The sequence below is a fragment of the Furipterus horrens genome, unplaced genomic scaffold (genome assembly GCF_987537825.1).
Source record: "Furipterus horrens unplaced genomic scaffold, mFurHor1.1.pri manual_scaffold_2, whole genome shotgun sequence".
Taxonomy (NCBI): domain Eukaryota; kingdom Metazoa; phylum Chordata; class Mammalia; order Chiroptera; family Furipteridae; genus Furipterus; species Furipterus horrens.
In genome coordinates this window covers 138,091,631-138,106,667 of record NW_028327172.1, presented here as the reverse complement: position 1 = coordinate 138,106,667, position 15,037 = coordinate 138,091,631, and the positions used below count along the sequence as shown (strand labels likewise).

The 15,037-nt window shown below is 36.8% G+C and overlaps 1 protein-coding gene across 3 annotated transcripts in view; it reads left to right on the top strand.

Moving 5' to 3' along the window:
* USP6NL (USP6 N-terminal like) overlaps positions 1-15,037 on the top strand; it is a 185,441-nt gene that overhangs the window by 157,826 nt on the left and 12,578 nt on the right. For all 3 annotated transcript variants that reach the window (XM_090266505.1, XM_090266506.1, XM_090266508.1), the window contains 3 exons: positions 242-307; positions 397-496; positions 3,408-3,560. In XM_090266505.1, coding sequence (XP_090122631.1) covers positions 242-307; positions 397-496; positions 3,408-3,560 — 319 coding nt within the window. The remainder of the gene's footprint in view (positions 1-241; positions 308-396; positions 497-3,407; positions 3,561-15,037) is intronic.

Below are 15,037 nucleotides of genomic sequence, written 5' to 3'. Positions count from 1 at the left end.
AGAGAATCAAAATATTGTATTACAATCCTAAGAAGGATTTGATTTTCAAAAGTAAAAATAAGAAGAGGAAGTAAGAAGATAAAAAAATAGAATTATTCCAGCAGCATGAAAAATGATCTGTAATGAAGTGGTTTTATGTTTAGCTTTGATAGCCACCTCCTTCAGCCTTCCTGACTTTTAGTGTTATGGGTAATACTTTGTTTACGACAATCCAGAAATTATAAAGTCTTTGTTTTTTCAGGATTCTCAAGAAATCTACACAAGTTTTTATACAATGAAATGGTTTTTTCAATGTTTCCTTGATCGTGTGAGTATTTATTTACGAAAATCATAAAATTATAAATACCAGACAGGGCAAACTATTAATCTTATTTCTGTTTTGTTTTTAATTTATAGACCCCCTTTACTCTAAACCTCAGAATATGGGATATCTACATCTTTGAAGGAGAACGAGTTCTTACTGCTATGTCTTATACAATCTTAAAATTACACAAAAGTAAGAAAACATTTAACTATAAAGATTTCACAAAAATCTAGCCATGTTTTAACTCTAATTTATCATTCTGCACTCAACTTCATTTTCTTTTAGTAATGAGTTTAAAAATTCCTGAAAATGTGAAGAACTTATCTTCAGTTGGTAGTTTGCTTTCATTGATTCTTATGACTAGAAGCTTACCTCATTGCAAAGGTCTTTGATTCTTTTCTCTATATCGGTTTTATTTTTTATTGTTTTCGTACTTAAACAGTAGGGTGCAATGTACTGGTTTTGCTAATAATATCAATCATATTAAATATTTGTTTCCCCTGGGACTCCATTCTTCCTTTTCATCAATCTGAATCTCAGCTTTATACAAGGAGAGGAGAGAGACCAAAGAAACCAGGTGCCTTATTTAAAAGGTCTAGAGAGGACATTTTCCATTACTATTTCCTTTATCCAGGAAAAAAGCATCCAGCTTCAAGGTGTAGAACAGAGCTGGGAACCCTCAGCTCATCTCTCTGCTTGACTGCATTGTGGTCCCTGGGGCAAGTACAGTCTGTGACTATAGTTGCCTTAATGCAACAAGGCTTTAAAAAGTCAGCAGTTGCAATATTTCAAAGGCTCTATGAATTTGATGTATTGTGCCTTATTTTAAAATCAAGAAATTAAGAGTTTTTCTTCATGAAATGAAGAACCTTATTCATCTTAATGTCTCAATTCAATCTTAAAACATATGTGACTTCTTTTGTAACTATGCAGAGAATCACAGAAAGCTATAGACTGCATGTGCACTTCTCATTCAGCCACACAACACAGTTTCATGTCCCCTGTGTTCTGCTCTCTTATGTTGTTCTCGAACCATTTGTCTGTTCAGCTTCCCAACTAAATTATGATCTAATTATGTACAGTAGTCCCTCTCTGTATCGCAGTTCATGTATCGCGGCCTCACTGTATCGCGGGATTTTTAAAAATATTATATTTAATAATTTATCATGGATTTTTCGCTATATCGTGGGATTTTGTGGTACTGTATATGTATGTTGTTAAAGTTACGTAGGTTTAAGAGTGTAGAATATGTTTAAGAACATAAGTAGTGTTTATAAAAGTGTGGAAAAGGTTACTAAGGGAGTGGGAAAGGTTAATAAGGGACTGGGAATGGTTTATAAGTGTGTGGGAAGGGTTTATAAAGCCTTAAAATATATATAAATACTAAACTAAATGTAAGGTTCCTACTTTGTGGATTTTCACCTATTGCGGGAGGGTCTAGAATGTAATACCTGCGATAAGTGAGGAAATACTGTATTTGGGATCATGTTTTGTAGTTTTTTTCCCTGCTGTGTCTGGCATTGTTCTAAGTACACATTAGGTACTTTAATATAAGAGTGTTTGATTGCTTACCTGAAAAGTATGGACTTCACAAGCACCAGATTATCCAAATTTGAGGCATAAGTGAAAACTCCCTTTAAAATCACATCTGTATCACTTACTTGGAAAGAAAAGGATTCAGAGGTATTGTGGTTTGTTCCTCTGACACCCAAATCCTTTCTCTCCCAACACACAAACCACAGCACCAAAGCAATTGACAGTGAATTGTCTTTAAGACTCTTTAACCGCAGGAAATAAATCAATTTCTCTCAGTCTCTCCCTTCCCCTTTCCTCCTTCTGGATTATTAACTGACCAAGATACAGAACAAATGTATGCTTTTTATTAAGATACATACTTACTAGTTTAATGTTCTCTAAACATGAGGAGTAGAGATATGATGTTCTATTTCTCCATAGCTCTCTCCTCCCTCTTAAAGTATGTTTTACTTATATGGCTCTTGTTTAATTTTGACAAATAAAAAGTTTCTTCACCCTTTGTAAATAAATTTGAAGCATAACAATTATTAATACTTTATATACTATCATTTCATGAGACTAAAGCTGTCAAAAAAACTATTTGCCTCTATGTCTGTTTTCTTAGGAAGAGAAAGCTCAAAGACGTAAAGGAAGTTCTTTCACTGCCATATAAAGTTTCAAAAGCTGTGCATGGGCCTCGTTACCAATAGTTAGCTGAAGTTCCCAAGGTTTTCTCTTGGTTGTTTGCTGATTGCCTTAACAACATTAAGAGACAGTGTTACTGGAGCTTCACCACATAGTGGTTTTAAATAGTTAAAAAAAAAAAAAAGAAAAAGAAAAAAAAAAAGAAACAACTAAATACCCAAATTTAAAATTATAGTGCATGCATACAATAGACTCTTATAGTTATTAATAATGATGGTATAAAATTATACTTGTTAAAATAAGAAATATCAACGATATACATGTACATTATTGAATGGGAAAAAAACGAGGTGAATATCATGAAAATGTAATTTACTTTTTAAAATGGATACACATGTACACACATCTTATAGTGCAGTAGCTAATAGGATCTTACCTGATTTTTACTTTCTGTTTGTATCTGTAATTTGAATTTTTCCAATAAAATTAATTTTATAAAAATATAATTAGTGATGCAGAGTTTTCTGAATTTCTGAAACAATAAAATATAGACCTAAAAGTGTATTTGGAGCTCATGCCAATAAAACAGAAAGAACTCTTGTCATCTTAGATGGTCTGCGTTTTTTGTATCTAAAGAAGCTCGTATTCTTTTAATATTAATGACTACATATGGTTATTCTTAAAACAATGAGAAGGTATTTAGTAGTATTCACATCCCTACCCCTGACTGTAAGAGTGCCTGCTTTTCTCTGTGACTGCTTTAATATCATAAAATATTTTTGTTATTCTGAGTTTCAGTGATATTCACAATACCATATTTAATTTGTTTGTGTGCCCTTTAAAAATATATGTACTATACCAGAATAGCAGAATAGAATACACTACCTTCTCAACGTAAAGTACCTGTTGACATAGCATTTTTATTTCTTTCCTCCTTTCTTAGAACATTTAATGAAATTGTCTATGGAAGAACTTGTAGAATTTCTTCAGGAGACCTTGGCAAAGGACTTTTTTTTTGAAGATGACTTTGTAATAGACCAACTTCAGATTTCTATGGCAGAACTAAAGAGGGCAAAATTAGACCTTCCAGAACCTGGTAAGAAATATCCAAATACTTTATATCTAAATTATAATTAAAATTAAAAGATACAGCACAATTAACACAGGCCGTTTCTGTTTCAAAACATGAGCATTATACATGCTTGTGGTGATATAATGTAAATCAGTGTTTTCCCAGCTGTGTATGACTTTATTCTTATTTTAAGAAAAGAAAATAAATGTATTAATTAAATCTGCCTCTTCTAATAGCATAATGTACTATCATTACTTAAATTTAGAAAGTTTGGTTGAAAAGTAATATTGTTAAATTTTGTCAACACTTTTTCTGTTCAATTGAGATGATCATGGGTTTTTTCCCCTTCATTTTCTTAATGTGGTATATTAAATTGATCAATTTTTATATGTTGAACTATCCTTGCATTTCAGGAATATGTTCCACTTGGCCATGGTGTATAATCCTTCTACTATGTTGCTCAACTCAGTTTTCTAGTATTTTGTTGAGGAGCTTTGCATCAGTGTTCATAAGGGATATTGTTCTGTAGCTTTCTTGTAGCGGCTTTGTCTGGCTTCATAGAATGTGCCTAATTTATAAATTAAACTTTACAATAGGTATGTATGTATAGGAAAAACATAGTACAATATATATGGGATTGGGTATTATCCGCAGTTTAAGGCATCCACTGGGGGATCCTGGGACATATTCCCTATGGATAAGGGGAGACTTCTATATTTTCTCAGGAACTTGTTCACTTTCTGTTTCTGTATGTATTTGTATAAGATTTTGAAAAGAACTTTTCAAACATATACAACAGTAGGAAAAATGTTAACGAATCCCTTCCTCTATTTATTCACCACCCAACTAATTAACAATTTTAAAGTGAAAATAAAGACATAATAGATCCCATATATGACCTATAAACCAATTCCATATTAGAATTTTTTCAGTTGTACCCAAAACTCTCTTAACTATTTTTCTCCACCAGGATTTAAGCAAGAACCTTACTTTGTTTTTGTTTGATATATTTCTTAAGTCTCTTCTATGCAATAGCCTCTTCCTTTTCCTCACTCCTCATTCTTACTGTTTATTTTTCTCTTTTTTTTCAATGACATTTTGTTGAAAAAAATCAGTCCTTTTATCTTGTGGAATGTCCACTTTCTGGAGTAGTCTAGTTTTTCTTTCCTATAGTCATTTGACTCGTTCCTCTAGCCTCTATATTTTGTGTAAGAGAAGTTAAATGTAGAAGCTTAATTAGAGTCAGGTTGAATAGGTGGCACATAAAAACTAATTTTATTAATAATAGAGATACTTAGTTTGAACCCTGGGTAAAAGGTGGTGATAAGCAGATCTCTCATTTACAAATAAGATTTTTTAATTATAAAACTTTTAGCAAGTAGTCTTTGTCATAATGTTTTGATACTGTACAGATACCCAGTTTCCTTTTCATCTTTCCCTGGATGTTTTTAGTTTTCATTGATAATTCTTGCCTAAAACCAGTATTTCATTAGAAACTGCAAAACAGTAACTTTAAAATTAGTATTTCTTTTTCATTTATCAGCACATTTTCTTCCGTAACAGAGAGTCTTCCTTCCTTCATCTACAGGGACTCTAGGGTTACTTTAAAATGTATTTCCTACTGAAAAGGCAGAATAAATGCTTAATTGTTTTCTCTTTATCCCTTTTCAAAATTAGGAGTTGATGTTCTTGATTATCTCCAATGGCAACAAATGACGTTGCTTTCTCATTGTGAATGAGTGGAATTTGACTTATTCTAAATGTTTCAGTCGGATGTAACTATTGTTTTGTTCAGACTGTTCCACATTTGGCCAATGGGATCTCCCTTAAACTGACTCCTGTTTCATTTGACCCAACACTAGTAGTCTTTGAATACTTCCTTGCTTTTATATGCAACAAGTATTTCTGTCTTATCTTAAAAATCCCCTGTTCCTCAGTTTTATTACACAAATAATACACAAATATATCCACATAAGAACTCCAGACACTTTTTGAAGTATGCTGAGTGACCTGCCATTACTTACTTCATTGTACTTCTGTTGTTTCCTTCAAAGGAAGCTACCAGCCAGCAGTTTGGGGCATATTCTTCTAGTCCTTTTCCTTTGCTTTTACATATAAACTTATATGTAAACACATACACTTACATAAATGCATATAGCTTTTCTTGTACATGTCTTATCAAAAAATGTTTCATTCAATTCCTAATTTGCTGACTTTATCCTTAATATCACTTTTTTAAAAATAGTCTTCATTTATTGTGAGTGCATCAAGCCTTTCCTTTATGTTGCTATTCTGATTTCCAACTATATCTGTCCTGTTTTGTTATTTTTTTGTTTTATTGATTAATTCTAGCATGCCTTTTGGGGGGGGGGGCACTAGTAATAAACATGTATAAGCAGTTATAATGCTTTAGCTCTCCATTTCTTCAAGTGAATCAACTATAAAGAACTCAGTTTAAATTAAAGTACTTTTGACAAGTGGAGTATTAATATGATTCAGATGATTTCTTGCATAACTCTGGCTAGTGTTTATTTAAATAGAAATATCCTTTTGTTGTCCTCAACTATCATCTACTCAAATGAAGCCATTTGCAGAGATTTTGCCATTTAGGGAAGTCCTTGTGGTTAGAAAGCTTATGTTGATCAACTATGACTGCCAAGTTGACCCACATTTATAGCTTATGACCTATATAGAAAAAAATTTTTTTTTAATAATTGAGCCATTTTTAAGTATCTTTTATTTTAAATATCAGAAAATTGAAACGGAAGGAACCTTTTTAAGAAAGAAAGCATTTGTTGCCTTGAGCTCTGGTACCTGTCTTCCTAGAATAATTTGGAAATTTTATTTTCTTTATTTATAGAAAAAGTTTTATAGCTTCAGTATTACATTTTCTCCTTTGTATGTTTTTCTTTTTTTTTGTAATATCAGTATAAATTTTTGACTGAACATAGAAGGAAAATGTTCATTTGTTCTCGTCCACAACAATAGTTTCTGTGGAATACAATTTTGAGTTCTTTCTCTCTCACTTCCAGATAATTGGTCTGTTTTTGAATTTCTCCCACCTGTTCCTCTCTAACCATTTCTTGTCTTCTTCCTTTACTGATTCCTTTTCTTGAGCTCGTCTTTTAAATTACCTGTCTGAAGTGGTGGTCTTTGCCTCTTTTCATTGTACACCTTGTTGCAGCTTCTTTGATCATTTTCCATGGTTATGACAGTCAGTTCAGAGACTTCCAACTCTGCACCTCCATCCATAGCTTTGTGCTGGAACTTTTGAGCTCCAGATTCATTTAACTGATACTTTAAATCAGTATCTTCACCCACCTTCCCCTCAAATACTTCAAACTTAATGTCTAAATTCCCATCCCACCTCCAACCTTTTCCCATTTTTCCTGTGCATTTCCTGTCATGGTAAAGTGGTCGATATTCATTCATCCTCTCAGTCATCCACAATCCTCCTCCTGTCCCCTCACTTACTAGCCCTCCATTTACCCTCAGGGCATTTAGTTGCCAAGTTCTGTGTTTGTTTTGATTCTTAATATCTCTGTAACATTCCCCTTCTCCCCACTGTCACTGCCAAAGTTGTATCATCTACCCTGGAAGCCCTGACTTCAGAGCTGCTCACCTCCTTGCTGAGCCAGAGTAACCTTGTGGAATAGCCAGCTCTCTGGCGCTTCCATGCTTGCCAGAGAAAATCCAAACTCCTTAGTCTGACATATAATACTCCCTTGGCCTGCTTGTTTTCCTACTTCCATCCACCTCACCTCCTGGCCACTTTTAAAGATTAGTAGTAACAGCCTACTTTCAAGTCCTATAATAGACTCCTTGCAAAATGCTTTCTTTACATGCACATATTATATTTTTTTCAACAGCACTTTGGAAGAAGGTATTTATCAGTGTCAGTTTGTTTGTTTTTTAATATACTTAAGGATAATTTTCCATGTGTGGCATTATGTAGGTTTTTAAATTAGTATTTGATTTACTAAAGATACAAATCCAGAAACCTAGTTCTTTATGTTTGTTGATTCGGCATGTGAACATTTTTTTCATATGTTTCAAAATTTTTGACTACCTTTACCAGAACAACAACAAAAAGGACAAAATGCACTACTGAAATTATTGAGGTGATGGAATTGTTTTATATTCTGACTGCATACAAAAACAAGTCAATTTTATTGTTAGTTTAAAAAAACAACAACCTGGCCCACTTTTTGAGGGTTTGTGTTTTCACTTTTATTTGTTTATATAATGGAAACCAGTGTTAATCATATATGTTTAACAATTTTTACATATGTATATGTGAATTACAGAGCTAGGAAACACAAAGTATAGACTTTTATTTTTTTATTTTTTAAATATGCTTTATTGATTTTGCTGTTACAGTTGTCCCAATTTCCCTTCCCTCTGCTCCCCTGCACCTGGTGGCCCTCTTCCCTCCAGTTGTCCTCCCCTTTTAGTCCACATGCATTGGTTGTGCATATAGTTCTTCTCAGCATCTTCCTGTCTATTCCATTCCCTCCTACTATGCTTCTTAATTCCTGTACCATGTCCCTCCCTTTCTCCCTTCCCCCTCCCTGCTGACCTCCCCCCAGTATGTTCCCCATATCTATAGTTCTTTTTCCACTCTCGTTGCCTACTTAGTTTGCCTTTGTTTCAATTCCCTAGCTTCTGTTGTTGGTTCTTGTGATACAGTTTTCATTTTAATGTTCATAGTTTTGATCCTCCTTCTTCTAAATAAGTCCCTTTAACATTTCATATAATAGTGTTTTGGATCTAATGAACTCCTTCAGTTTTACTTTGTCCTGGAAGCACTTTCTCTGCCCTTCTATTCTGAATGACAGTTTTGCTGGATAGAGTATTCGTGGCTGTAGGTTTTTGCTTTTCATTACTTTAAATATTTCTTGCCAGTCCCTTCTTGCCTGCAGTGTCTCCCTTGAGAAATCAGCTGATAGTCTAATTGGGACCCCTTTGTACATGATTCTTTTCTTCTCTCTTGCTGCTTTTAAGATTCTCTCTTTATCTTTAATTTTTGACAATTTGATTATAATATATCTCAGAATGGTTCTCCCTGGGTCCAGTTTTTCTGGAACTCTCTGTGCTTCCTGGACCTGTAAGTCCATTTCCTTCCCCAAGTTCAGGAAGTTCTGCTTCATTATTTTTTCACATAATTTTTCAATTTCTAGTTCTTCTTCTCCCTCTGGCAATCCTGTAATCTGAATGTTCGGTCTCTTAGAGCTGTCCCAGATATTTCTGATTCTCTTCTCACTTTCCTTGCTTCCTGTTTCCTCTTTCTGCACTGGTTGACTGTTTGTTCCTTCCATGTGTTCCGGTTTGTTGATTTGATCTCTGGATTTTATTTCCTCACCACTAGTCTCGTATGTGTTTTCATTCGTTTCAGTATGAATGGCTTTCATTCCTTCCCTGTCTTGTTCCAAATCTTTTGTTAATTCTGTAAGCCACCTTATAACTATAGCTCAGATTCCTCATCTGCTGCCTGGTGAGCTGCGTCACCAGGATTTCAATCGTGGTCTACTTCATTTTGACAGATTTGTGTTTTGCTTTGCTTCCTGGGCAGCCTGTAGGGGGCGGAGCCCCGTGTACTCATCACTACCTGGCGACCGGCGGGTTCCGCAACCTTTTTCACTGCGCTGTGGAGCTTTGTGTGGGGGCGGGGTGGGTTCCTGCCGTTATTCTCCGCTGAGAGATCGGGATCTGTCCCCCTGCCCTCTGGGCCTCTCCGTCTGAGGCAATGGGGGGGCTGCCTTTCCCAGCATCGGGGTCGGGAGCTGCCAGGACTCGACTGCAGCCTGGATTGCTCCCCCTGCCGCTATCCCCGCTGCTACCACAAACAGCACCACCCGATTTTTCTATTCCGGTTCTGATTTCGCCCGTCCTACCGTCCAGACGAGCACCGCTGGTTTATAACTTCATATGTCGGGCTTCCATGTAGTTTTATTTTCTGGAATTTCTGGTTATCTTTTGTTTTGAGGTAGTTGTATTTCTTTCTAGTTGTAGAGGGAGACCGAGCATGTCTGTCTAAGCCTCCATCTTGGCCGGAAATTCAAAGTATAGACTTTTAAAATGAAATTATTTCACAAAAATTTACTGAATTTATGTGGTATTAAACAAAATGTGTTTAAATAATTGTCTTTGTTCTGCTTCCCTTACTTTCAAGTTTTATCTGATGGGGGAAAAAGTCCAGCCTATGAACCTACCTATAATATTTCTAAAAATTTTTAATAGCCTAGCAATAATTTAGAAACCAAACTCTTTGATCACCTTGTTGAAGGTTATAATAGTATTTGAATTGTATATACTTTTGGCTGATGGTTTTTCAGATATAAATTTGAAAGCAGTAATTTTGTGATAGTATTTTAAAACTCAGCTGGACTTAATGTTTTATCTGGAAGGGAATGAGATGACTCTCCCAGAATAACTTTCCTGACAACAGCCCCCACCATTTCTTACTGAATACTGTTAGAGCACTCAGAGTACATATATTCTGTTGTTGAAATTTAAAAGTAAATGCTGCTCACAAGAAAGAGCACTTAGAGCACTTTCCTGTAATTATATGTCTAGTGTTGGATGCCAAAAGCTGTTAATGTATTCTGAGGCCATTAATCTGTAAGGCTTGTAGTAGGGTGTGATGTCCACTGGGTGGTGACAGAGACCTGAGTAAGATTAAAGATGGACAAGCCAAGCCTGGAGCGACCTAACCGGGTCTCTTTCCCTTATATTTTTAAGGATGATTAGAGTATTCTTTCTGTTGGCTTAAAAAAATCTACTACATGTTTTTGCCTTTATTCTGAAATATATCAAGTTATATCTCCCTTTTTTGAGTAGAATATCTTAATTGCTGGTATAAAAATACCACTTATGTGATGGTAACAGCAGTGAAAAAGATCATTAATGTGGTATTTTCACAAAAGCATCCCTATTACATCTGCTGGGAGTTCCGGTGCTCTCCTGCCCTTTAAAGAGTGGGGCAGTAGTAATGCCCCTGTGGTTTTAGGGGAAGGAGGAAAGAATAAAATTTTAGGCATGGAGCTATAGTAGGGTAAGCAAAACAATATTATGTCTACAGAAAAGCAGTCTAGAGTGAAAGTATGCATAATAAATATTAATACTTATTGCCTATTTTTAGTCATCTGTTTTGACATTAATTACGCTTGAATCTTTTAGTTACACTCAATTGCTTAGGGATGAAAGGAGATGGTTAAAACAAAGGCGAAGTGTAGCAATGTGTGTGTATTCAAGTAGTTTAAGATAGATCTAAGAGGCCTAATGCTTATTTGGCTCTGCTTGTGTGGAAAAAAAGTAGGGAATATTTATTAGCACACAAAAATATTGCTGTTGATGGCATTTGCCCTCCTTCTAGGAGTCATACAGTATATGCCTTCAGCTCAGTGAAAGGTAATTAATCTTCAAAAAAGAATCACCTTTATGACAAAGTCAAGTAGATTTTCTTCCTAATTTCATACTTGCAAAGGTCAGATTGCTCAGGTACAGCGTCCATGAGTCCCTGCTGTTGGAGTGGAAAGGCCTCTGCCTTGCCCAGTGTAAACATGAGCTTGTCCCCACTCATACATGGGAGTTAGAACCTACTTTTGGACAGGAGATGCTCACGCATCGATTCCCTGTGGCCGTCTCCATGTTCTCCTTCCCAGTCCCTACTGCCTCCTGCTTTCCTTCCTTCTCCTTCTGGTCCTCTCCATTGTTCACCTACCATGATCGCCATCCCACCCTCTTCCTTCTCCCCTTCCTTCTTTCCATGCCTCTTGCCCTCTCTTCTCTTTTCTTTCTCTGGTCACTTCATTCCATCGCTTCTCATTCCTCCTCCTCTTGAGAGACACAGTCCTACCCAGACAAAGTTGGACCTTTGCTGAGGTGCCAACAGTGTATGTAGGATTCTACACTGTTTAAAGATGCTGGGTCAGTTATGGGCGTAACCGGTACATGGCATAATCCAACAGTGTTACCAGTCTACAAATATTTATGGAAGATAGGTGTAGATATGGGATCCTGAGCCATGGATTAGTTCCACTTGTTAGTCTTTAGCATGCTCCCTGGTCACAAATCATTATAGAAAGCAGATGTGGCCTGACACTGTTTTAAATTAAGCAGATCCCAGCACTGCAGTCTGGCCCTGACACCTGTGAATATCCTTGCCCCTACCATGCAGGCCTCCTAGCGTAACTGCCATTACCATCTTTAAAATTGGGAGGAATTTTTTTTTTAAGCAGTTACATTTTGGGAGGCTCTTTCTTATGTTGCTGTCTACTGCCTCTTTCAGATTGCTTTATCCTCTTCCATGCTTATTGAAAATCTATGGGGGCAAAGCGCTGTGCTCTCTAAATGTCTTTGTACATTTGAGGTATTTGCCATGTATCTCTTACAGAGTCCTAGTTCCTAGATTGCCATTTAGGAATTAATAAGATATAATGTCATTCATTTTGTTAGCACTGAATTTTTTCCCTCCAAACCTGCTGCTATGTCTAGTTTCTTAACTATGTAGATCTTGGGTATTTGTAACCATTATGTTTCTGTAGTGTTTATATGAACAGTGTGTGATTATTCTAATTCATATTTGTTGTATATCAATGAATGGACATTTTGTCAACACCTTACTTATAATTCTGTTACAAAAGAAGTAGAAGTGACTTTAAGTCAATTTTTGTTTACTTGGGGAAAAGGGAAATATATTTGTGAAAGAACTTTAAGATGCTACTTTTTGGATATTTTAGAACACATTTTGGCTTCTTGACTATTCAGTAAATGGAACATGTTAAATTTTTCTTATGATATGTAGATGCATAGAATATTAATGTCTCTTAGAGAAATTATTGACTTGAATATAAAATATTCTTAAGTGTAATATGAATACTTTTCCTACCCTTTATATTGAATAATTAGATCTCCCACATAGGTATGTTATGTACCTTTCCATTTGTTTAATGCATGAAATTACCATCTCAGTCTTTATTACTTCCTTCTCAGCTTTTCTCTTACTTCTCTTGAGAAATACATGCCTTATCCTACATTTTACCGTGTCTTGTTAGTTTTTACCAATGTGTGCTTTTTATGTATGTAAAGGATTTAAAAATGAAAAACCGGGGTGGGCTGGGTGGGGGGTAGCAATGAGGGGAAACGTGGGACAATTGTAATAGAAAAACAATTTTAAAAAAAACTGTGGATGTTAGATTAAGAACAGCATGTGAAATGGCATTATTTTCCTCAAAGATGTTTAATTTTCCTCCTTAGTCTTCTTTCTTCCCTACTTTCTTCCTTCTACCCTTACTTTAAAGTGTTTTTTTTTAAATCTCTTCTCCCTTATTGGCTCCTTTTTATACCCTATTCTACTCTTTAGTTAGTCCAAACCTAGAATATCGCTTAAATTCTGGGTACCATGTGTACAAAGATGCCCTTTCATCTTTACCAGTGTGGATTAGTAGCTATAGCGGAATGTCTATGGAAAATGCTTATGGAAGCCAACCCCAAACCTAACCGTTTCTAGCAATAAGTTGGTGACTATCGGACAGAAAATGACATACAAGAATCTGCAAGCAGTGGAATGCTAGGTGCCCCTGTGGATCCGGTACTGCTGTGTCCACCTTCCACATTTGTTCAGTTGCCTTTTTGATGTGGTTGTGTAAAATAAATTTTAATTACTATAGCTGGTAGACATCGAAAATGTGCTAGCACCATAAGAGCAAATAATCATAAATATTTCGTTGTTTTAGAAAAAAATATTCATAAAATGTGTGCTTAATAATGCAAATCAGTTTTCAGATCCAGGAAGCAGACCTAAGAGTAGTGCCTTAGTCAGTGCAGGCTGTTATAACAAAAATGCCACAGACTGGGCTGGGTGGCTTACATATGGAAATTCATTTTTTCATAATTCTGTAAGCTTGGAAGTCCAAGATCAAAGTGTTGATAGGGTTGGAGCCTTCTCTCCTTGGCTTTAGATGGCTGTCTTCACATGGTTTTCCCTCTACCTTTCTGCGTCCTAATGATCTCTTCATATAAGGGCATCATCCATATTGGATTAGAGGCCCACTTCAGGAACCTCATTTAACCTTACTCATCTCAGTGAAAGCCTTACTTGCAAATGCAGTCATATTTCGAGTTACCAGGGATTTGAGCTTCCACATATGAATTCTGAGGGGACAGAATTCAGCCCATAACAACGAGGTGGTTTTTAGGCACAGACCTTGCTGAAAAAGAGGAAGAACACAAATTTGCTCTCTGGTGAATCATCCCCATTCTAGAGCCCAGTCCATCTCCCAGGACCCAGACTGTGCAGCTCTTTACTAGAGCCCCCGTGTGCCAGGCACTGTCCAGTACTTCACTCAACCAATCAAGGAGCAGTCTTCCTTCCCTGTTAGGTGTCACCTCTCTCTGGTGTGTTTGGAAAGGTGTGATGGCAGGAAGAGAAGGGCTCTCCCCTGTGGTCCAGAGCTCCCTGTCTGACCGCTTCTCCTCACTGGGTGTCCCTTCCTGCTCGGCCAGGGCCCTCTCCTCCCTCCACTGTTGACTACAACTCAGTGGAGCCCGAGGGCGGCAGACCCTGTGGTGCAGCCTGGCTAATTTTCAGCTTTGCAGAGGGGGAGGTAAACATTGGGCAGATCACACCCCACTTTGGGGCCCCATCCATTACTCCACGTAGGAGGCAGTAGTATTACGCAAATTCCATCATGAGGTCTCTACCTTGTGATCTAATTACCTTCCATACCTTGCCCCCAAATACCATTACATTGGGGTTCCATTTGGGGAGTTTCAACATGAGAATTTGGAAGGGGTGTGGATCACAGATGTTCAGTGTACAGTAGGTAACTAACCTTTGAAAAGTCTAATTTCAAGTGGATTTGGTTTCATGAGTTGTGAGTTGATATAGATCGAAACATTGAAAACAGGCTCTGAGTAGCCACAGTCTGGGCTAAGAAAAACATTTGAAGCTTTAAGGACAGGTTGATGTTGTAGGGAGTACACATGCAAACTGTAACAGATGTTCCTTTTTTTTTTTTTTTTAATGTTTTTTATTGATTATATTGTTACAACAGTTCCAATTCTCTCCCCCTTGTTCCCCTCCCCCCAGCACCCCCCTTCCCCAGCGATCCCCCCCAAGTCCATACCCCTGGTTCGTAAAAATTAACTATCCCCCCCCTCTCAAATATTAGGACCCTTTGTAATCTTGTAAAGGACAATGGGCGAAGGTCTCAAGCTCCTCTAGCTGCTTCAAGCTGGACATGGTCGTCGTCCTACCTACCCTTGGGTCCAGAAAACCCTAATATGAGTGGGGGTGTGGAGGGGAGGGTGGCCTTCCCACATGGGGAAGGATCGTGCAGACTCCAGGTCAGTTGGCTGCCTCCGGTCAACGGCGTGCTTGGTTCAACAGGCTGGTGTCCTTGTTGTGTTCTGAGGGCAACAGATTTGGCGAAAAGGGTTAAAAGACATCATTCAATCCATAACTACTAGATGACAAAAGGCAGGGATTAATTTTTCAA